The sequence below is a fragment of the Pristis pectinata genome, chromosome 10 (assembly GCF_009764475.1).
Source record: "Pristis pectinata isolate sPriPec2 chromosome 10, sPriPec2.1.pri, whole genome shotgun sequence".
NCBI lineage: Eukaryota > Metazoa > Chordata > Chondrichthyes > Rhinopristiformes > Pristidae > Pristis > Pristis pectinata.
In genome coordinates this window covers 92,947,742-92,967,321 of record NC_067414.1, presented here as the reverse complement: position 1 = coordinate 92,967,321, position 19,580 = coordinate 92,947,742, and the positions used below count along the sequence as shown (strand labels likewise).

General features: G+C 42.3%; 1 protein-coding gene across 1 annotated transcript in view; it reads right to left on the bottom strand.

The window, feature by feature from the left end:
- The window catches only part of kif6 (kinesin family member 6), a 431,738-nt gene that overhangs the window by 375,787 nt on the left and 36,371 nt on the right, over positions 1-19,580 (bottom strand). The window contains exons 4-5 of the mRNA XM_052024853.1: positions 8,357-8,504; positions 5,199-5,308 (exon numbers count right to left, since the gene is read on the bottom strand). Of these exons, the coding sequence (XP_051880813.1) occupies positions 5,199-5,308; positions 8,357-8,377 (131 nt within the window). The 5' untranslated portion in view covers positions 8,378-8,504. The remainder of the gene's footprint in view (positions 1-5,198; positions 5,309-8,356; positions 8,505-19,580) is intronic.

Below are 19,580 nucleotides of genomic sequence, written 5' to 3'. Positions count from 1 at the left end.
CAATCCTTATGGAAATAAAGGCCTTTTTCACACTGAACACACATGTGAGGAGGTTTATCAGGATGCTGCCTGGTTTGGAGGACATGTGCTATGAGGAGATGTTGGACAAGCTGGGGCTGTTTTCTTTAGAGCAGCGGAAGATGAAGGGAGATTTGACAGAAGTTTATAAGATCATGCAAGGCATAGATAAAGTAAACAGCCAGTATCTTTTTCCTAGGATTGAAATATCTTGTACTAGAGGGCATCGGGAATGCTGTCTAACTCTACCCTGGTTTCACATAGAACGTAGACCAGTACAGCACAGGACAGGCCCTTTGGCCCATGATGTTGTGCCAAACTAATTAAACCAATTACTCTTAATTAATCTCATCCCTCTTCCCCACGCATTGACCATATCCCTCCCTTCTCTGCCTATTCAGAGTGGAGGAAAGTACAAAGAAGAAGTGCGAGACAAGTTGGTAAATTGGTTTATTATTGTCGCATGTATTGAGGTACAGTGGAAAAACTTTGTTTTGCATACTGTCCATACAGATCACTTCATCACATCAGTGCACTGAGATAGTACAAGGGAAAAGCAATAACAGAATGCAGAATAAAGTGTTACAGTTACAGAGAAAGTGCAGGCAGACAATAAAGTGCAAGGCTATAACAAGGTGGATTGTGAGGTCAAGAGTCCATTTTATCGCACTAGGGGACCATTCAATAGTCTTATAACAGCAGGATAGAAGTTGTCCTTGAGACTGGTGGTATGCGATTTCAGGCTTTTGTATCTTCTGCCTAATGGAAGGGGGGAGAAGAGAGAATGTCCAGGGTGGGTGGGGTCTTTGATTACATTGGCTGCTTTACCGAGGCAGCGAGAAGTGTAGACAGAGTCCATGGAGGGGAGTCTGGTCTGTGGGCCTGGAATGCACTGCCAGGGCTGGTGGTAGAGGCAGATAGCATAGGAGCATTTAAGAGACTGTTAGATAGGCACGTGAATATGCAGAGAAGGGAGCGATATGGTCAATGTGTTGGGGAGAGGGATTAGATTAATTAGGAGTCATTGGGTTAATTTGTTTGGCACAACATTATGGGCCAAAGGGCCTGTCCTGTGCTGTGCTGTTCTATGTTCAATGTGAAACCCAGGGTAGAGTTGAACAGCATTCCAGATTAAATGCAGGCATCTATGGGGATGTGCAGACCTCAGCAACAGATATGTTTTTAAACAGCAATCTGTAATCTCATGGGCCAATATATCCCTCCTATCGCCAATACTTCCAAGCCGGGGAAACCAACCCTCAATCAAAGAGAGGTGTGGAAGACTGAACCAGGTGTAGCCAAAACAGAGGTACCAAGCTGTAAAACTGCAGCACGAGACCATGTATGTCAAACATCAGAATCAGCAATAGAAGCAGAAAATACTGGAAACACATGACTCCTAATTAACAGCGTTAACATTTCAGGTCAAAGGCCCTGTGTCAGAATGGGAGGAGAGAAAACAAGCTCCCTGAACTTCATCCTTTGTCAACTGCAAAGATACGTTTCTAATCCTTCAAATTAGAGCACATTTCGCAAACAAAATGGGCCAAAGGGAAGAAGGGACAAATGGTTTTGGGCCAGAGAGAAAGGAGTTGACCAGAATGCAGAACAGGATCAATGCCAGTGCACTCCTGTAGTATCACAGTGAATTCTAAGATACAGCTGCACAGTGGTATAGCTGGTAGAGCCACTGCCTCATCGCTCCAGAGACCCAGGTCCAATCCTGATCTCAGGTGCTGTCTGTGTGGAGTTTACACATTCTCCCTGTTACCACATGGGTTTCCTCCGGATGCCCTGGTGTCCTCCCTCATCCCAAAGTGGATTAGAAGGTTAATTGGCCACTGTAAATCCTCCCTAGTGTGTAGGTGGTTGGTAGAATGTTGGGGGGTTGATAAGAATGTGTGAAAAATAAAATATGGGATTAATGTAAAGGAGAGGTTGATGGGCAATAGGGACTCAATGTGCGGAAGAGTCTGTTTCCATACTGCATTGTTCTATGACGTTATGACTCTAAATCTGCTTCAGATGCACAAGTCTGGAATTTCCTATCAGATCCTGTTCCACCTCCATAACCTGGTTAGAAGTGCAACAAAAGTTCTGTTTGCTCATGTAAATACTGTTCTATTGTACGTTTTTTTTTACAGCAGCTTGAACAGCAGATGATCCAAAGAAATTCCTGTTCACATTTCTGTACTCTGCCAAATGAACATAACCATGTTTCCTGATTCTGACTAAAAAGGTCAAGTTACACAGAGCAATCTTGGTGTAAATTATGCTAAATGTTGCCACCAGTAATCTAAAATCAACAGAGCTTAAGAGTGTGAGCTATATTGGAAATTACAAATTCCAATGAAGATCCACTGTTATTTATGTTTCTGTTAAAATGGGCTAACAAGTGGTTTCTTGAAATCTTTTTAGTATGTAATTCTTCTCGTTAAAGCTCAAGGAAGTTATTCAGAGTGAAGCTCTTCAGATTGTACAAGAAGCACTGACAAACCAGCAAAAGCAACAGTTTTGTAGAAAGTCATGTTTATTAACTAAAAATAGCTTCACTTTCGGAGTAAATGAGGAAAACGGTGTTAATATGTTAGCACCAAAATGTGCACATATAAATCATAGAATTTACAAATCTACAGGACAGGATGTTCATACAATGAAATGGGTCCAAACAAATGAAATATAATCACCAAAACAGAGTCTAGAAATGTTTTTGGCATCAAACCAGCATTGTGAATTACTCTAATGCTGCCTATGAAAGTCATATGAAGAGCAAGAACTTCAATTGCAAGGTTAGCAGAACAGCATGGTCTCTGTGTAAATCTACATCAGTTCCAATGCAGCTTTCTTCATTGATTGTTGCAAGTTCTCACTGTATTTAAATATGTAGCACAGCAGGTGCAATCTTTGCAGCCAACTCTTAAAGAAGACATACCACAATCTTAACAATGCTTTTTGAGCTGCTGGGAAGAGTTTCCACCTGCCTCTCATCATTGCAGCATCCATTCATTTAGTTGAAACTCTTCCCAGGAAGTCAGAAGGACCTGGGCAGGCTGGAAGAATACATATAGGAGGCATGTTCTTTGTGTACGAGAGCCACAGAGGCCTCCAGGGGTAATGGAGGCATTCACAGATTGCACTTGTTTTACAGAGACCTCTTGCAACAGCCTGACTGGAGATTTTGGTTGGAATTAAGAACATAGGAGATGGAAGCAGAATGAGGATAGTCAGATGCCAAGACACACAAATATATACAAAATTTTCCTACTCCAGATTAACACAATTTTTAACAGCACTGTAACATTTGCTTTCAGAGCTGCTATTAACAATTTCTAGTCCTGGGTATTTAATATCAATAATACTAACAATTCAATGAGTACTAGGACTTGTATTTGCAGGGCATTACAGTGCATTTAACAATATTAGTTTTTAAAAAATTGAACAGTCAACCAAAGATATGGCTAGACAAATTACGAGAAGGCTTTAAAAACAATGAGTTGAATAGGGCAAAGGTGTTTAGGAAATTCTAAACGTTAAAGAAAGCTGAAAACAATGTCATTAAAGGCTGAATGCAGCAAGAAACAGAGCACAGCTGGCCCATCGGAAAAGTAAGGAGCATACAACACACAAACAGCTGGAGGAACTTCTGAAGTCAGGTTGTGATGAAGTTGTGGTGGGAATTGAAGATGGTTATAAGGATCTATAATGCAGTCACACTATACTGAAATAACACGGGTGAACAAAAATTACTGGAGAACAGGATGAAGGATAGATGACAATTTCAACAGAAATGAGAGAAAAAGACAGGGGTGGGCAATGCTAGAGACAAAAACAAAATTATTTTGGCAATGCCTCAGGACAGAATCTAATAAGGCACAGAGACTGTGCAATATCAGGAGTAATGTGATAGAAACAGGTAGTAGAGTGTCCGCAGAAAGACAAATTGGATGGCCTTGTTCATTTGGGGGAAGAGTAAGACTCGGTCAGATTGCACAAGGGTGATCATTGAATTGAGGATGTCTGTGGAGCAGACCCAAATAAAACTAGAAATGGCATCAAGGATCAGATGTGAATAAGAGGAAGGAAACCAATTTTAGAGCACTACAAAATTCTTTTAACAGAAATGTAACATGTAATAAATGAATTTGCATCTTAAAAATATGAGCATAAGATATTGAAGCAGGAGTAGGCCATTTGGCTCCTGTGCCTTCTTGCCATTCAGTGAGATTATGGCCGACCTTTTACCTCAGCCCCACTTTCCTGTACTAACTACATATCCATCAATCCCCTTCATGTCCAAAAATCTTTCAATCTCGTCAATGCATTCACCAACTGAACCTCCATACCCCTCTATGGTAGAGAGCTACAAAGATCCATTATCCCTAAATGAAGAGGTTTCTCTGTCCTGAATGGCAAACCCTTTACTTTGAAACTAACCCGATTCTAGATGACACACATGGAGAAAACACAAACCTAGCAACTATCTTGTCAAGCCCCACGAGAATATTTTATGTTTCTGATTTTTCCCAATAAGCGTGTGTCATTAGCTGTTTGGTGATGACAGAAATTACTCAGATCTCAGACCGCAAGAAAGTCCAGTGAGCAAGTCACCTCTCAATCCACAAATAAAACCATGAAAAGCTTTCAGTTTCATATTAATTACGTGGGGATCATTCAAAATTCTCAGCATATACATCTTGTAAGTCATAAGAAATAGCAAACAAAAGATTGGAAGGTTGTAGTTTGTCTTAAAAAAAAGCTCCTTCATCATTGTTTTTACATTGTACCAAAGTTAAACAATTTATAATGATTAGCATTCCCCAATTCATTGCTCAAGCTTGAAAGTCCCACATTGACTTGGTGGATGCTCATTCCTCTGGGAGAACATAGCAATTCGGTTTTGCTTTTAAAAGAAAGAGAAAATAAACAAAGGCCAACTTCAAACAAAAAATAACAGAACCACAAGATCTTCAAAGCCATAATCAGCACTCTTCAGAAACAATGAGTCAATGAAGGATTTCAAAGTCATAAACAGACAACCAATGTGGATGGGTAAAAATGTTAAAATATCCCACAATCTTTTCTTTTGCTGTTATAAATATTTTTCCTCGTATGAACTGGTGCAGTGAGGGGAAAAAAAGAGTAGATCAAATAAAAGAGCAGCCAAAATTAATTGAACTTACGGCAAGTCTTCAAGTTTGGAGGCTTCATGACGTGGATCAAGGAGATCGTAACCACATTCATTGTAAATTTCCAAATAGGAAATGTGGGTTGTGTAGACTTTGCTGCTGTCCTGATCCAAGAGAAATGAAACAAAATTAAAATAATGAATGAGTCCAAATAAAGATGGTTGAGAGTATAATTTATAATGGCAGTCCCTACAGTTTAACATTTTCATTCTTAAATTTTCAGCTCAATAGTTTCCTGAAACAATTTATTTTAAACGTTTTCAGATTAGATACTTGCCATTCAGTTAACAGCAAAAAAAAACTGCTGGAGCAACTCAGCAGGTCAGGCAGCATCTGTAGAGGGAAATGGACAGTCAGGTTGAGGCCCTTCATTTGGGCTGAAAGAGCAAAGGGGAGAGAGCCAGTATAAAGAGGTGAGGGGAAGGGGTGGGACAAGTGATAGGTGGATCCAGGTGAGGAGGTGTGATTGGCAGATGGAGGAGGAAAGAGAGGAAAGTTGTTTGAAGGACAGAGCCTGGGAGGTGAGAGGTGGAGGCAACAAAGGGCTGCAGATGATGGAATCTGAAAGGAAAGGAAGGTGGAACATGGAGCCAAATAAGGGAGGTAGGGTGGGCAGATGGGAACAGTGAGAGGAGGGAACCCAGTGGGAGGAGTTAGTGGGTGATGGGAAGATAGAATAGGGGGAGGAGAAAGAAAATGGGTGATAGGGGGCTGCTCCACCTTCCTTTCCTATAAGATTCCATCATCTGCAGCCCTTTGTTGCCTCCACCTATCAGTTTGCCTGTTGCTCCAGATTCCAGCAACTGCAGTCTTTTGTTGTCTCCCTTCAGTTAACAGGTCACTAAAGGTGGGGTGGGGGGGGGGGGGAACGAGAGGTTGTTTTTTCATTATCCAGCTTCAGAGAGAAAGGTGCTGTTGCCTCACACTGTGGCACTGGGTAATTTCGTGTATGAAAGCTATTTTTACACTCCACCGTTGCAAAGTTAGTGAAGGAACTAAGGTAAATCACAAGGGTGGAAGTCGTGGATGAGAAGCTTAAATACAAATCTTAAAGGGGACCTACCTTAGGAAGATGCACATTTTAAGCACACAGATCTGGCCATGATTGTCCTCCTTAAGTTGCACAGAAGCAAGATGCACCTCTCTTGTGAAGGTGAGAGGTTATCGCGCACCACACATGTGCAAATGAATTTTGTGTAAAATATCAAAATATGTGTTACATGCCATTTGACTTCACTGCACATGTCTGGATGCTGCCATGAATAAACATTTCATTTGCATAAAGGCAGTAAAATGGTTAAGTTGTTGAATTAGCATGCAAAGCCTATAACTACTGATCCAAAGACAAGTTCAAATCTCACAATGGCTGCTGGGAAATTTAGATACAAGTAATTTAATACATCTTGAATGAAAGGCTACTGAAAAACTGTGACCATGAAGTTGCTCAATTGTCATAAAACCCCATCTCACTCACGAAAGCCTTTCAGAGACAGAAAGCTCTATGCTTACCTGGTCTGGTTTACACGCAAATCAAAAACCACATTGATGTGGTTGAATTTTAACGATCCTCTGAAGTAGCCCAGCAAGACACACCACTCAATTCAAAGGCCAATTAGGGATGGGCAATAAATACTGCCTACGCCAGTAATGTCCACACAGCATTAAGAATACAAAAAAATAACACTCCACACAACCAAACATTCAGTACCCAGTCAGAGCTAGCAAAAGGACTTTGCACACAGAAATGACATGATGCACAGAACAATTAAGAGACCACTAAAGCTAAAAATATAAATTAAAAGAAACTACAGAAATTTGCCCTTGCTTACTTGCACAAAATGCATAATACATTGGCAGCTGCACACTGTGTTCACCTCTGAAATTCGGTTTCATAGGAGTTGAAGGGACTAAATTCAGGCAGGCACGGTAGGGTAGCGGTTAGCATAATAGAACCATAGAACAATACAGCACAATACAGGCCCTTCAGCCCACAATGTTATGCCGACCTTCAAACCACTCCTAAGACTATCTAACCCCTTCCTCCACATATCCCTCTATCTTAAATTCCTCCATATGCTTTCTAACAATCTCTTGAACTTGACCAACGTGTCAGCCTCCACCACCACCCCAGGCAGCACATTCCATGCACCAACCACTCTCTGGGTGAAAAACCTCCCTCTGACATCTCCCTTGAACTTCCCACCCATTACCTTAAAGCCATGCCCTCTTGTATTGAGCATTGGTGCCCTGGGAAAGAGGCGCTGGCTGTCCACTCTATCTATTCCTCTTAATATCTTGTATACCTCTATCATGTCTCCCCTCATCCTCCTTCTCTCCAACGAGTAAAGCCCTAGCTCCTTTAGTCTCTCCTCATAATCCATACTCTCTAATCCAGGCAGCATCCTGGTAGATCTCCTCTGCACCCTTTCCAATGCCTCCACATTCTTCCTATAATGAGGTGACCAGAAATGGACACAGTACTCCAAGTGTGGTCTAACCAGAGTTTTGTAAAGCTGAATCGTTACTTCGCGACTCTTAAACTCGATCCCACGACTTATGAAAGCTAACATCCCAAAATGCTATTACAGCGCCAGCAACCTGGGTTCAATTCCGGCTACTGTCTGTAAGGAGTTTGTACGTTCTCCCCGTGCCTGCGTGGGTTTCCTCCAGGTGCTCCGGTTTCCTCCCACATTCCAAAAAGGTGTATGGGTTAGGAAGTTGTGGGCATGCTATGTTGGCACCAGAAGCGTGGCAATACTTGCGGGCTACCCCCAGAACACTCCACACAAAATGCATTTCACTGTGTGTTTTGGTGTACATGTGACTAATAAAGATATCTTTCTTACTTGGGATACAGTATAGTGAAGTGATAGGTATGCTGTCACTGCACTATACTGCACATTTAGCACAAGGGACCAAGAACAAATTTCTACCCCCTGGTTTCCTAGTTTAAAGTTCTGCTGCTATTCTTTTATCCTCTTCTCAATATTTTCTTTACAAGACTATCTTCATACTTGGGATATTTCCTCAAGTTCCAATTCACAACTTATATAAATTTCAAAAGTTTGACAACATGCTACTTCCCTGATGAATGTAACCAACTCCATGACTGCTTCAGCGTTATAAGCACATAAACAGATGAGACATCTTACCTTCTGAAACTCCCCAAACATATATGAGAGTGTCCTGGGAATGATGCCTCTGTCACTGTAACGCTCAGCCCCTCCTGTGACAGTGAACGTCTTCCCACTGCCTGTCTGTCCATAAGCAAAGATTGTCCCATTGTAACCTGCAAGGACACTGGAAGAAGAGAAACAAGTATTCACATGCAGAACGTGAATGGGGTGACAATTTTTTAACTACTGGAATAACCATATATTTTAACAATATGGACCTAGAAATTAATTGGTATTAGATGCTTTAGATGCTTAAGATGCATCAATTACCATTCTGGTCATGGGCTTGCCTCAATAAAATTCAGTAGCATCTAAAGCCAAAGACATCTGGCACAATTAAGTGGTCACACAAGAGACCACAGATGCTGCAACCTGGAGCAGAAAAACAAGATGCTAGAGGAACTCAGCAGGTCAGGCAGCATCTGTGGAGGGAAATGGATAGTTGACATATTGGATTGAGACCCTTCACCTGGACTCATAACTTTTCTCCAGTCATGGCACCACTGAGGAGCACGTAATGTATCAGTTAGGTGTGAGTCAGTGCTGGAACTAGTTGGGGGAGGGGGGGAAATCACAGAGGATAGAAGGCCATTATTTGGGGGCTAAGCGTTAACTTGGGGCCTTTTACAGCAGTTGGGTGTTGTATCTGATGTCAGGTAAAGGTCTCAGTGGGGGGGGGGGGGGGAGGGCGGGTAGGAGATTTGCAGGGGTAATTGGCGTGCTCAGAGTTAATCTAAGAAGGTGAGGCCAGAGACCAATTGATCTGGGAACTGGTGTTCAGATCATAGTCAGGGTTCCATTAGTGGGCTAGGGAGAACGGCTGACTGGGGGATTATCAGAGAATCGAGGCCATTTGGAGAGTGACTGAGGGTTGGATGGGGCAGTTAGGGAGCAAGTTTGGGTGGGTGTGGAGTTTCTGTACAGTAGAGGAGGTGGGTGCTCACACAGCAGAATAAGTAGAGGAACTGAACTGAATGGAGACCTGCACAGGGAACAACACCATTAAAACCTAGTTTTTGGAGAGAATTCAACATCAAGCACACCACAAAACAGCATTATTTAATTTCCCACATAGCACTCTGGACAAGGAACTAGATCATTTCAAACACATCTGAAATGGAAATGATGTCTTTGATGTAAGCAGGGCATGTGACTGGAAGTACCTGGATGAATTCCCAGAGTGGAACAATGAACACAGAAATCATCACGTTCACTCTGGAAGTCACCGATTTTGACCAGCCATTATCAGTTATCCCAATTATTTATGAGTCAACTGAAAACACATTTGCCTAGAATTTTCCCTTCTGTGGGAATCCTTCCAGATTTGTGGTAAGCCTGGTTTTCCACACACATTCGAAGCCTTCTGATGCCAGAGTTCACCAGTTCAGCCATGTCGTAATATTTTTGATGAGTTTTGAGTGTTACCTCCAACTCCTGTCAAGAGCAGGCCCAGAGGAAAAGTGATTGAAATGAAGCTGCAGGAATCTCTGCAAAAAACTCTCTTTACAGATGAGGATCAGAAACTAGTGAGTCAGTTGAAAGCAGAAGCCACTTCTTGGCACTTTGTTTAATAGCCAAATAGATTCAAAAATATAAACATTGGTTAATGAGGCAATAATGGATGCCAAGGACAATCCCAGTAACAATTTGCACTTCTATAGTGTTTTGACATAGAGAAAAATTCCATTATACTTCAGATTTGCAATCCAGAAATGAAAGGGCAGACAAACAGGTTTTTATAATGAGACACAAGAGACAGCAGATAAAGGAATCTGGAGCAACAAACAATCTGCTGGAGGAACTCAGCGGGTTGAGCAGCATCTGTGGAGGAAAATGGACAGTCAACGTTTCAGGTCAAGACCCTTCATCTGAACTGAAACATAGAGGGGAGATTGATTGATTCCATTATTGTAAAATGAAGAGGAAAATCACATATTCTGTCACGCAGATTCTTGGCAGTTCAAAGTATAATCTGTTGTAGCGTAGATAAGGCTGAGAATGAATGCAGCTGGATAAGAATTTTCATGAAAAGTCTCGATAAGAGAATACTGGAAGAACTGATACTAGAAATAAATATAAAAATATAGAAAGATGTAACAAAAAAAATAATAGGAACACTCAGGACTGATGAAGGGTCCCAGTCTTAAACATTAACTCCTGTTTCCCTTTCCATAGATGCTGCCTGACCTGCTGAGTACGTACAGCAGTACAGCACAGGTACAGGCCCATCTGCCCACAATGTCTGTGCCAACCATGATGCCAATTTAAACTAATCCCATCTCCCTTCACATGGTCTATATCCCTCTAATCCCTGCCTGTTTATGTGCCTGTCTAAATGCCTCTTAAACATTGCTATTGTATCTAATACTACCACCTCCCTTGGCAGCACGTTCCAGGCACCTACTGCTCTGTGTAAAAAACAACTTGCCCCGTAAATCTCCTTTAAACTTTCCCTCTCTCACCTTAACTCTATGCCCTTTAGTATTTGACATTTCCGTCCTGGAAAACAGACTCTGACTACTCACCCCATGTACACCTCTCATAACTCTATAAACTTCTATCAGGTTGCCCTTCAGCCTCGGACAATCCAGACAAAACAATCCAAATTTGTCCAACCTCTCCTTATAGTTATTACTCTATAATCTAGGAAACATCCTGGTGAACCTCTTCTGCACCCTCTCCGAAGCCTCCACATCCTTCCTGTAATGCGGTGACCAGAACTGCCCACAGTACTCCAAATGCCACCTGACCAAAGTTTTGTACAGCTGTATTATGACTTGCCAACTTTTATACTCAATGCCCTGATCGATAAAGGCAAGAATGCCTTACGTCTTCTTTACCACCCTATCCACTTGTGTTACCATTTTCGGGAGCTATGAACTTGCACCCCAAGATCTCAGTACATCAATGCTGATAAGGGTTTCTGCCATTTACTGTATACTTTCCTCTTACATTTGACCTCCCAAAGTGGAACACCTCATACTTGTCCAGAATGAACTAATATAGTTTGGCACTGTGTTCGATACAGGCATCATGGGTCAAGGGGCCTGTACCTGTGCTATACTGTTCTATATTCTAAACTCCATCTGCCATTTCTCCACCATATTTTTAGTATTTTCTCTTTTTATTTCAGATTTCCAGCATCTGTAGTTTTTTTTTTATCTTCATTTAAAGTTAAGCCTGAAATAATCAAAAGAATGTGTGCAGAAGCTTGATTCTATCCAGGACAAAGTGACACACTTGAATGACACCCCAAAAAACAGCCTTAGCATTCATGCTCCCTCCAACTGAATTGGGAACTGAATGTCCAGGGGTACACAGTGTATAGGAAGGATAGGCGGGTAGGCAGAGGGGGAGGTGTGGCCATGATGGTTAGTAGTGATATAAAATCGATAGAAAGGAAGGATATTGGGTCAGCGGAGGTGAAATCCTTGTGGGTGGAGCTAAGGAATAGCAAGGGTAAAAGGACAATGGTAGCAGTCATATATAGGCCCCCTAATAGCAGACAGCAAGTGGACGATAAGTTGCAGTTTGAGATAGAAAAAGCATGCCAGAGTGACAATGTGAAGATAATTATGGGGGATTTTAACATGAAGGTGGACTGGGAAATCCAGAATGGCGGTAGTACTCAGGAGAGGGAGTTTGTGGAATGTCTAAGGGACGTTTTTCTAGAGCAACTTGTTGAAGAGCCCACCAGGGGATCGGCTGTTTTGGATTGGGTGCTGTGTAATGAACTGGAGGTGATTAGGGAACTAAAGGTAAAAGAACCACTGGGAACCAGTGATCACAATATGATTGAGTTCAGTTTCAAGTTTGAGAAGGAGAAACTGGTAACTGGTGTATCGATATTTCAGTGGAACAAAGGAAATTACAATGGTATGAGAGAGGAGTTGGCCCTAATTGATTGGAAGAGTAAGCTGGCTGGAGGGACGGCAGAGGAGAAATGGAAGGAATTTCTACAGGAAATAAGGAAATTGCAGGATAGATATATTCCAAGAAAAAAGGTTTTTAATGGAAAAAAGGCACAAATGTGGATAACGAGAGAGGTGAAGGCTAAAATAAAAGCAAAAGGGGCGGCGTACAAAGAAGCAAAAATTAATGGCAAAACAGAGGACTGGGAAGCTTTTAAAAACCTGCAGAGAGAAACTAAGAAGGTCATTAGGAAAGAAAAGAGGAATTATGAAAGGAAGTTGGCGGATAACATTCGAAAGGATACTAAGAGTTTTTTAAATACGTAAGGTGTAAAAGAGAGACACGGGTTGATATAGGACCAATTGATAACGGTACAGGAGCTATTATAATGGACGATAGAGAGATGGCAGAGGAATTGAATGAATATTTTGCATCGGTCTTCACCGTGGAGGACATCAGCAATGTGCCGGTTAGTCAGGAGTCTCACGAAATGGAATTGAGTTCAGTTAAGATTACTAGGGAGAAGGTGCTAGGAAAACTAAATGGACTAAAGACTGATAAGTCTCCCGGACCGGATGAGGTGCATCCCTGGGTTCTGAAGGAGGTGGCTTTAGAGATAGTGGAGGCATTGGTGATTATTTTCCAGAAATCGATAGATTCAGGCGTGGTTCCGGAGGACTGGAGGGTCGCAAATGTAGTTCCGTTGTATAAGAAAGGAGGGAGGAAGCATAAAGGAAATTACAGACCTATTAGTCTGACATCAGTGGTGGGAAAGTTATTGGAATCTATCCTCAAAGACGGGGTTACGGAATACCTAGAGGCGCAGGGCAGGATAGGTCCTAGCCAACATGGTTTTGTGAAGGGAAGATCCTGCCTGACCAACCTATTGGAGTTTTTTGAAGAAATGACAGGCAAGGTGGATAAGGGAGAGGTGGTAGATGTTGTGTATTTAGACTTTCAAAAGGCCTTTGATAAGGTGCCTCACAAGAGACTGATTAATAAGATGAGAGGTCATGGAATTACGGGTAGGATAACAGAATGGGTGGAGCATTGGCTGGTTGACAGGAAGCAAAGAGTGGAAATAAAAGGATCTCGTTCTGGTTGGTTACCGGTTACTAGTGGTGTGCCGCAGGGGTCGGTGTTGGGACCACTCCTTTTTACCTTGTACATTAACGATTTGGATGATGGAATAAATGGTTTCGTGGCTAAGTTTGTGGATGACACCAAGATAGGGGGAGGAGTAGGGAGTATTGAAGAGATAGGAAGGTTGCAGAGGGACCTAGACAGTTTAGGAGAATGGGCAAGGAAATGGCAGATGAGATTCAATGTAGGGAAATGTGCAGTTGTACACTTTGGAAGCAGAAATAAGTGGGCAGATTATTATCTAGGAGGAGAGAAAATCCAAAGCACGGAAGTACAAAGGGACTTGGGGGTACTCGTGCAGGATACCTTAAAGGTTAACCACCAGGTCGGATCGGTGGTAAAGAAAGCGAATGCTATGTTGGCATTCAGTTCGAGAGGTATAGTGTATAAAAGTAAGGAAGTGTTAATGAGGCTCTACGGGGCACTAGTGAGGCCTCATTTGGAATATTGTGCGCCGTTTTGGGCCCCACATCTTTGGAGGGATGTGTTGACGTTGGAGAGGGTTCAGAGGAGATTTACGAGGATGATTCCAGGAATGAAAGGGCTTAAGTATGAGGAGCGTTTGTCGGCTCTTGGACTGTACTCGCTGGAGTACAGAAGAATGAGAGGGGACCTCATAGCGACAGTTGAAATATTGATAGGAAAGGACAGAGTAGATGTGGCTAGGCTGTTTCCCTTGGTGGGTGAGTCCAGGACCAGAGGGCACAATCTTAGAATTAGAGGGTACAGTTTCAAAACAGAGATGAGGAAAAATTTCTTTAGCCAGAGGGTGATGAATTTGTGGAACTCCATGCCACGTACAGCAGTGGAAGCCAGATCAGTGGGGGCGTTCAAGGAGGAGATAGATAGATATCTAAATAGTCAGGATATCAAGGGATATGGGGATAAGGCCGGTAATTGGGATTAGAATATTTTTTTTTCTTCTTCTTCCCCCATTCCCCATTTCTCATTTCTATTTCCCTTTCCTTGGAGCAGACTCGATGGGCCGAATGGCCTGCTTCTGCTCCCTTGTCTTGTGATCTTGTGAACACCAGTGTACTGTAGGTACAGTATGTACCATGTACAAAATGCACCCAGTCTATACTACATCAAAAGCACCTCTATAATGCTGTGACCTTCATCAAATAGAAAGCCAAGGGCTGTAGTCCTGTGGGACCACCACCGCCTGTAAGTTGCCCTCTAAGCCACATACTGTTCAGCTTGAAAATACATCACCATTCCTTCATCGCTGTTATATCCAAATCCTGGATATAACAGCATTCTGGGAGCATTTTCGCCATAAGAGCTACAGTTGTTCAAGTATGAATCTCAGTACCTTCTCAAGTAAAGTAAGAGAGGGGAGTAAATGCCAGTCTGGACAGGAATGCTCGCATTTTGTAAATGAAGCATCAAGAAGAGCAGGTCTCATAGATAACATCAAGAAACATTTACAAGTACCAAATTCCATCCTGGAACTGAATGGAGAACAAGAAACATCAAGGGAAACAGAGGCAAATCGAAAAATGAGGACAAAATATAGTGGGCTGATCAGAGAGGTTGAGGAAAATAAAAGATGAAGAACAACTGGTAAAATGAAACACTCAGCCATCATTCATCTTGAGCAGAGTGAACCAAAAGGTACGTGCTCCTTTCAAGGAAAGAAGGAAATTTCTGAAAGACATTTTGCGTCCTGCTAAGGAAATTTATAAATTGGTAAATTGGTTTATTATTGTCACATATAAGGAGGTATAGTGAAAAACTTTGTTTTGCATGCCATCCATACAGATCATTTCATTACATCAGTACATTGAGGTAGCAAAAGGGAAAAGCAATAACAGAATGCAGAATAAAATGTTACAGTTACACAGAAAGTGCAGTGCACGCAGACAATAAGGTGCAAGGCCATATCGAGGTAGATTGTGAGGTCAAGAGTCCATCTTATCATACTAGAGGACTGTTTAATCGTCTTATAAATAATAGGATAGCAGCTGTCCTTGAGCCTGGTAGAACATCCTTTCAGGTTTTTGTATCTTCTGCCCAATGGGAGGGGGCAAAGAGAAAGTTCTTAGGGTAGGTAGGGTTAGCAGATTGGCTGCTTTACCGAGGCAGCGAGAAGAGTAGACAGAGTCAATGGAGGGGAGGCTGGTTTCCATGATGTGCTAAGCTGTGACCACAACTCCCTGCTGTTACTTGCGATCAAGGGCAGAGCAGTTGCCATACCAAGCTATGATGCATCCAGATAGAATGCTTTCTATGGTGCATTAATAAAAATTGCTGAGGGTCAAAGAGGACATGCCAAAATTTTTCGCCTCCTGAGGAAGTAGAGGCACTCATGTGCTTTCTTGGCTATGGTGTCTACATGGTTAGACAAGAAAGGCTATTGATGATGTTCACTCCTGGGAAGTTGAAGCTTTCAACTCTCTTGACCTCAGTACCGTTAACGTAAACAGGAGTGTGGGCACCGCACCCCCTTCCTGAAGTCAATGACCAGCTCTTTTGTATTGCTGACATTGACGGAAAGGTTGTTGTCATGACACCATGCCACTAGGCTCTCTGTCTCCTTCCTGTACTCTGATTCATTTGTTATTTGAGATTCAGCCCACTGCAGTGGTGTCATCTGCAAACTTGCAGATGGAAGAGATCAGAATCTGGCCATACAGTCGTGAGTGTATAGGGAGTAGAGTGGGGGCTGAGGATGCAGCCTTGTGGGGCACCAGTGTTGAGGATAATCATGGCGGAGGAGTTGCTGCCTATCCTTACTGATTGTGGGCTGTTGGTCAGGGAGTCAAGGTTCCAGTTGCAGAGGAAGGTATTGATAAGATATCTTTTATTGGTCACATGTACATCGAAATGCACAGTGAAATGCATCTTTTGCGTAGAGTGTTCTGAGGGCAACCCGCAAGTGTCACCATATTTCCAGCGCCAACATAGCATGCCCACAACTTCCTAACCCGTACGTCTTTGGAATGTGGGAGGAAACCCGAGCACCCAGAGGAAAACCAAAGCAGACACGGGAAGAATGTACAAACTCCTTACAGACACTGGCTGGAATCGAAGCCGGGTCGCTGGTGCTGTAAAGTGTTACGCTAACCGCTACACTACCATGCCAGGTCTAGGAGTTTGGAGATGAGTTTGTTTGGAATTATAGTATTGAAGGCAAAGTTGTAGTCAATAAACAATAAACACCACTATTTGTGAAAAAAATGCTGATTCCTTTTATTTTATCTTAAAACTGCTCTCAATACTCAAAGCCAAACCATACTTCCATGATACTTAACTAAATATCTTATAACCACCTGCCTAGCATGGCAGCGGCAGAACAAGAAAGCCTTCATCTCACACACATTGCCTCTTTTATCATAGAAAATAGGAGCAGAAGTAGGCCAATTAGACATTCAGATCTGCTCTGCCATTCAACACCATGGCTGAGCATCCATCTCAGTACCATATTCTCAATCTCTTCCCATGGAGGCCTTTTGCATCTCGATATATACCCATCTCCTTCTTAAATATACAAGGGCTCCATGGGTAACGAATGACCTGACTTACAGAAATACGACATTATGCAAATTCTCCCATATACTTTTTAAAGCATTTTTCAAGATAGGAATAATAACAATAAAATGTCTTGTGTTCATTAATGACTGGATACAGTAAACATCCCTTTTGTTTAATTATGGGTAGTGTTAGGGTGAATATTCGATGAAATGAAAGAATTATAGCAAGTGTATGTAAATCAATACGATATGGATAGCTGAGGAATCTGGATGTTTCTGACACAGAGAAATTGGCTTATGAAGAGTTCTTAGGAACAGAACCCTTACAGAACCCAGGGCTGCCTGTATTCAGTGACTTGGCCTCCACATCCCTCTCTGGATGCAAGTTACACAGGTTTACCATCCTCTCAGTGTAGAAATTTCTCCTCATCTCAAGTCCTAAATCTGTGATCCCTTGATCTAGATACCCCAGACAGGGGAAACATCCTCCCCAATACCACACACTTTAATCTCGCACACTAACCTCTTATGTGGGACATTCAAAGCTTTCTGAAAATCAAATATACCACTTCTACTGGTTCACACTTAAGAGTCTACCAGTTTTTCCTCCCCACATCCAGTTTGTTTAGCCCTTTCAGAACTTTATAACTTTCAGTTACATCCATGATCCTTCTTCTAAGCTCTAGTGAATACAAACCTAGTCAATTTGATCTCTCCTCCATCCCAAGAATCAGTCTGTTCAACCTTTGTTTCACTCCCTCTTATGGCAAATATATCTCTTAGGTGAAGAGATCAAAATTGCAAACAATAATCCCAGCATGGTCTCAACAAGGCCCTGGTATAATTGTAGCAATACATGCTGCTTGCTCCTGTACTGAAATCCTCCTGCATGAAGGCCAACATACAATTTGCCTTCTTAATCGCTTGCTGCACCTGCAGGTTTGCTTTCGGTGACTGGTTGACAAAGACGTTCAGGTCTGTCAACACTTCCCAATCTAGCAATATTAAAATTGTACGCCACCCTTCTGTTGTTCCTACCAAAGAGGATAATTTTACCTGTATTGTTCCACATTTGCCATATTTGTCCAGTCACTCAGTCTGTCTACACTGCCTTGAAGTTTCTGTGCATCCTCCTCACAATTCATAATCCCATCCAGTGTAGTATTCTTAGGAAATTTTAAAAAGTCACATTTGGTTCCCTCATCCAAATCATTGATATATACAGTGAATAGCTGAGATTCAAGCACTAATCCCTGCTGTACACCATGAGTTATTGCCTGCCATCCCAAAAAAATACTCTACTATTTCCTGCCTGTCAAACAATTTTCAATCCACATCAGTGCATTACTACCAATACCATGAACTTTAATCTCGAACTCTAGCCTCTTGTGTGGGACTTGATCAAAGCTTTCTGAAAATCCAAGTACATCACTCCCACTGGTTCACCTTTATCGAGTCTACCAGTTACATCCTTAGAAACTCCAATAGGTTTGTCAAACAGAATTTCCCTTTTATAAGACCATGTTGATTTTAGTGTTCAGTTAGCTCATCCTTTAAAATAGTCCTTAGCTTTTTCCCAACCACTGATGTGAGGCGAACTAGTCTGTAGTTTCCTCACTTCCCCCTTTTTTAAATTGTGGGTTACATCTGCTGCCCTCCAATCTGCAGGAAGTATTCCATCATCCATAGAATTCTGGAAAACAGTAACCAATGCATGCACTGTTTCCATGGCTACCTCCTTGTATTTATTGGCTTTCAGTGTCACTAATTCCTTCAACACTATTTTTGTACTAATTCTAATTAGTATTAATCCACAATCAGTGCAGATCTCCACCTCACTGACCATTAACACAGGTGCACCCAAGGGCTGCGTGCTTAGCCCTATGCTCTACTCTCTCTATACTTATGACTCTGTGGCTAAGCATAGCTCCAACGCCATCTACAAATTTGCCAGTGACACCACTGTTGTTGGCAGAATCATGGATGATGACAAGGCGGTGTAGAGAACTGAGTGGGGTCAGCTGGTTGAGTGGTGTCATAACAACCTTGCACTCAACATCAGCAAGACCAAGGGACTAATTGTGGATTTTAGGAAGGGGCAGTCAGGCAAACATGCACCAGTCCTCATCGAAGGGTCTGCGGTGGAAATAGTGAGCAGCTTCAAGTTCCTGGGTGTCAACATCTTGGAGGACCTATCCTGGGCCCAGCACACAGATGCAACCACAAAGAAGGCGTGCTAGCGTTTCTACTTACTTAGAAGCTTAAGGAGATTTGGCATGTCATCAAAGGCATTGACAGTCCTCTACATAAGTACAGTGGAGAACATTCTGACTGGTTGTATGACAACCTGGTATGGAAATTCCAATGCAGAGGAATGCAAAAGGTGGACTCAGCCAGTTCCAACACGGGTACAGCTCTCCCCACCATCAAGGACATTGACAAGAGGCAATGTCAAAGGAAGGTGGCATCCATCACCAGGGACCCCAACCATCTGGGCCATGCCCTCTTCTCAATGCTGCCACGCCTCAAGGTTCAACCACAGCTTCTTCCCCACTGCCATCAGGTTCTTGAACTGCCCTGAAAAACCCTAACACTACCTTGGACTGTACTTTTTCTCTCTCTCTCCCTCAATCTTACACTAGTGTCATTCTTTATTTTGTTGTTTATTT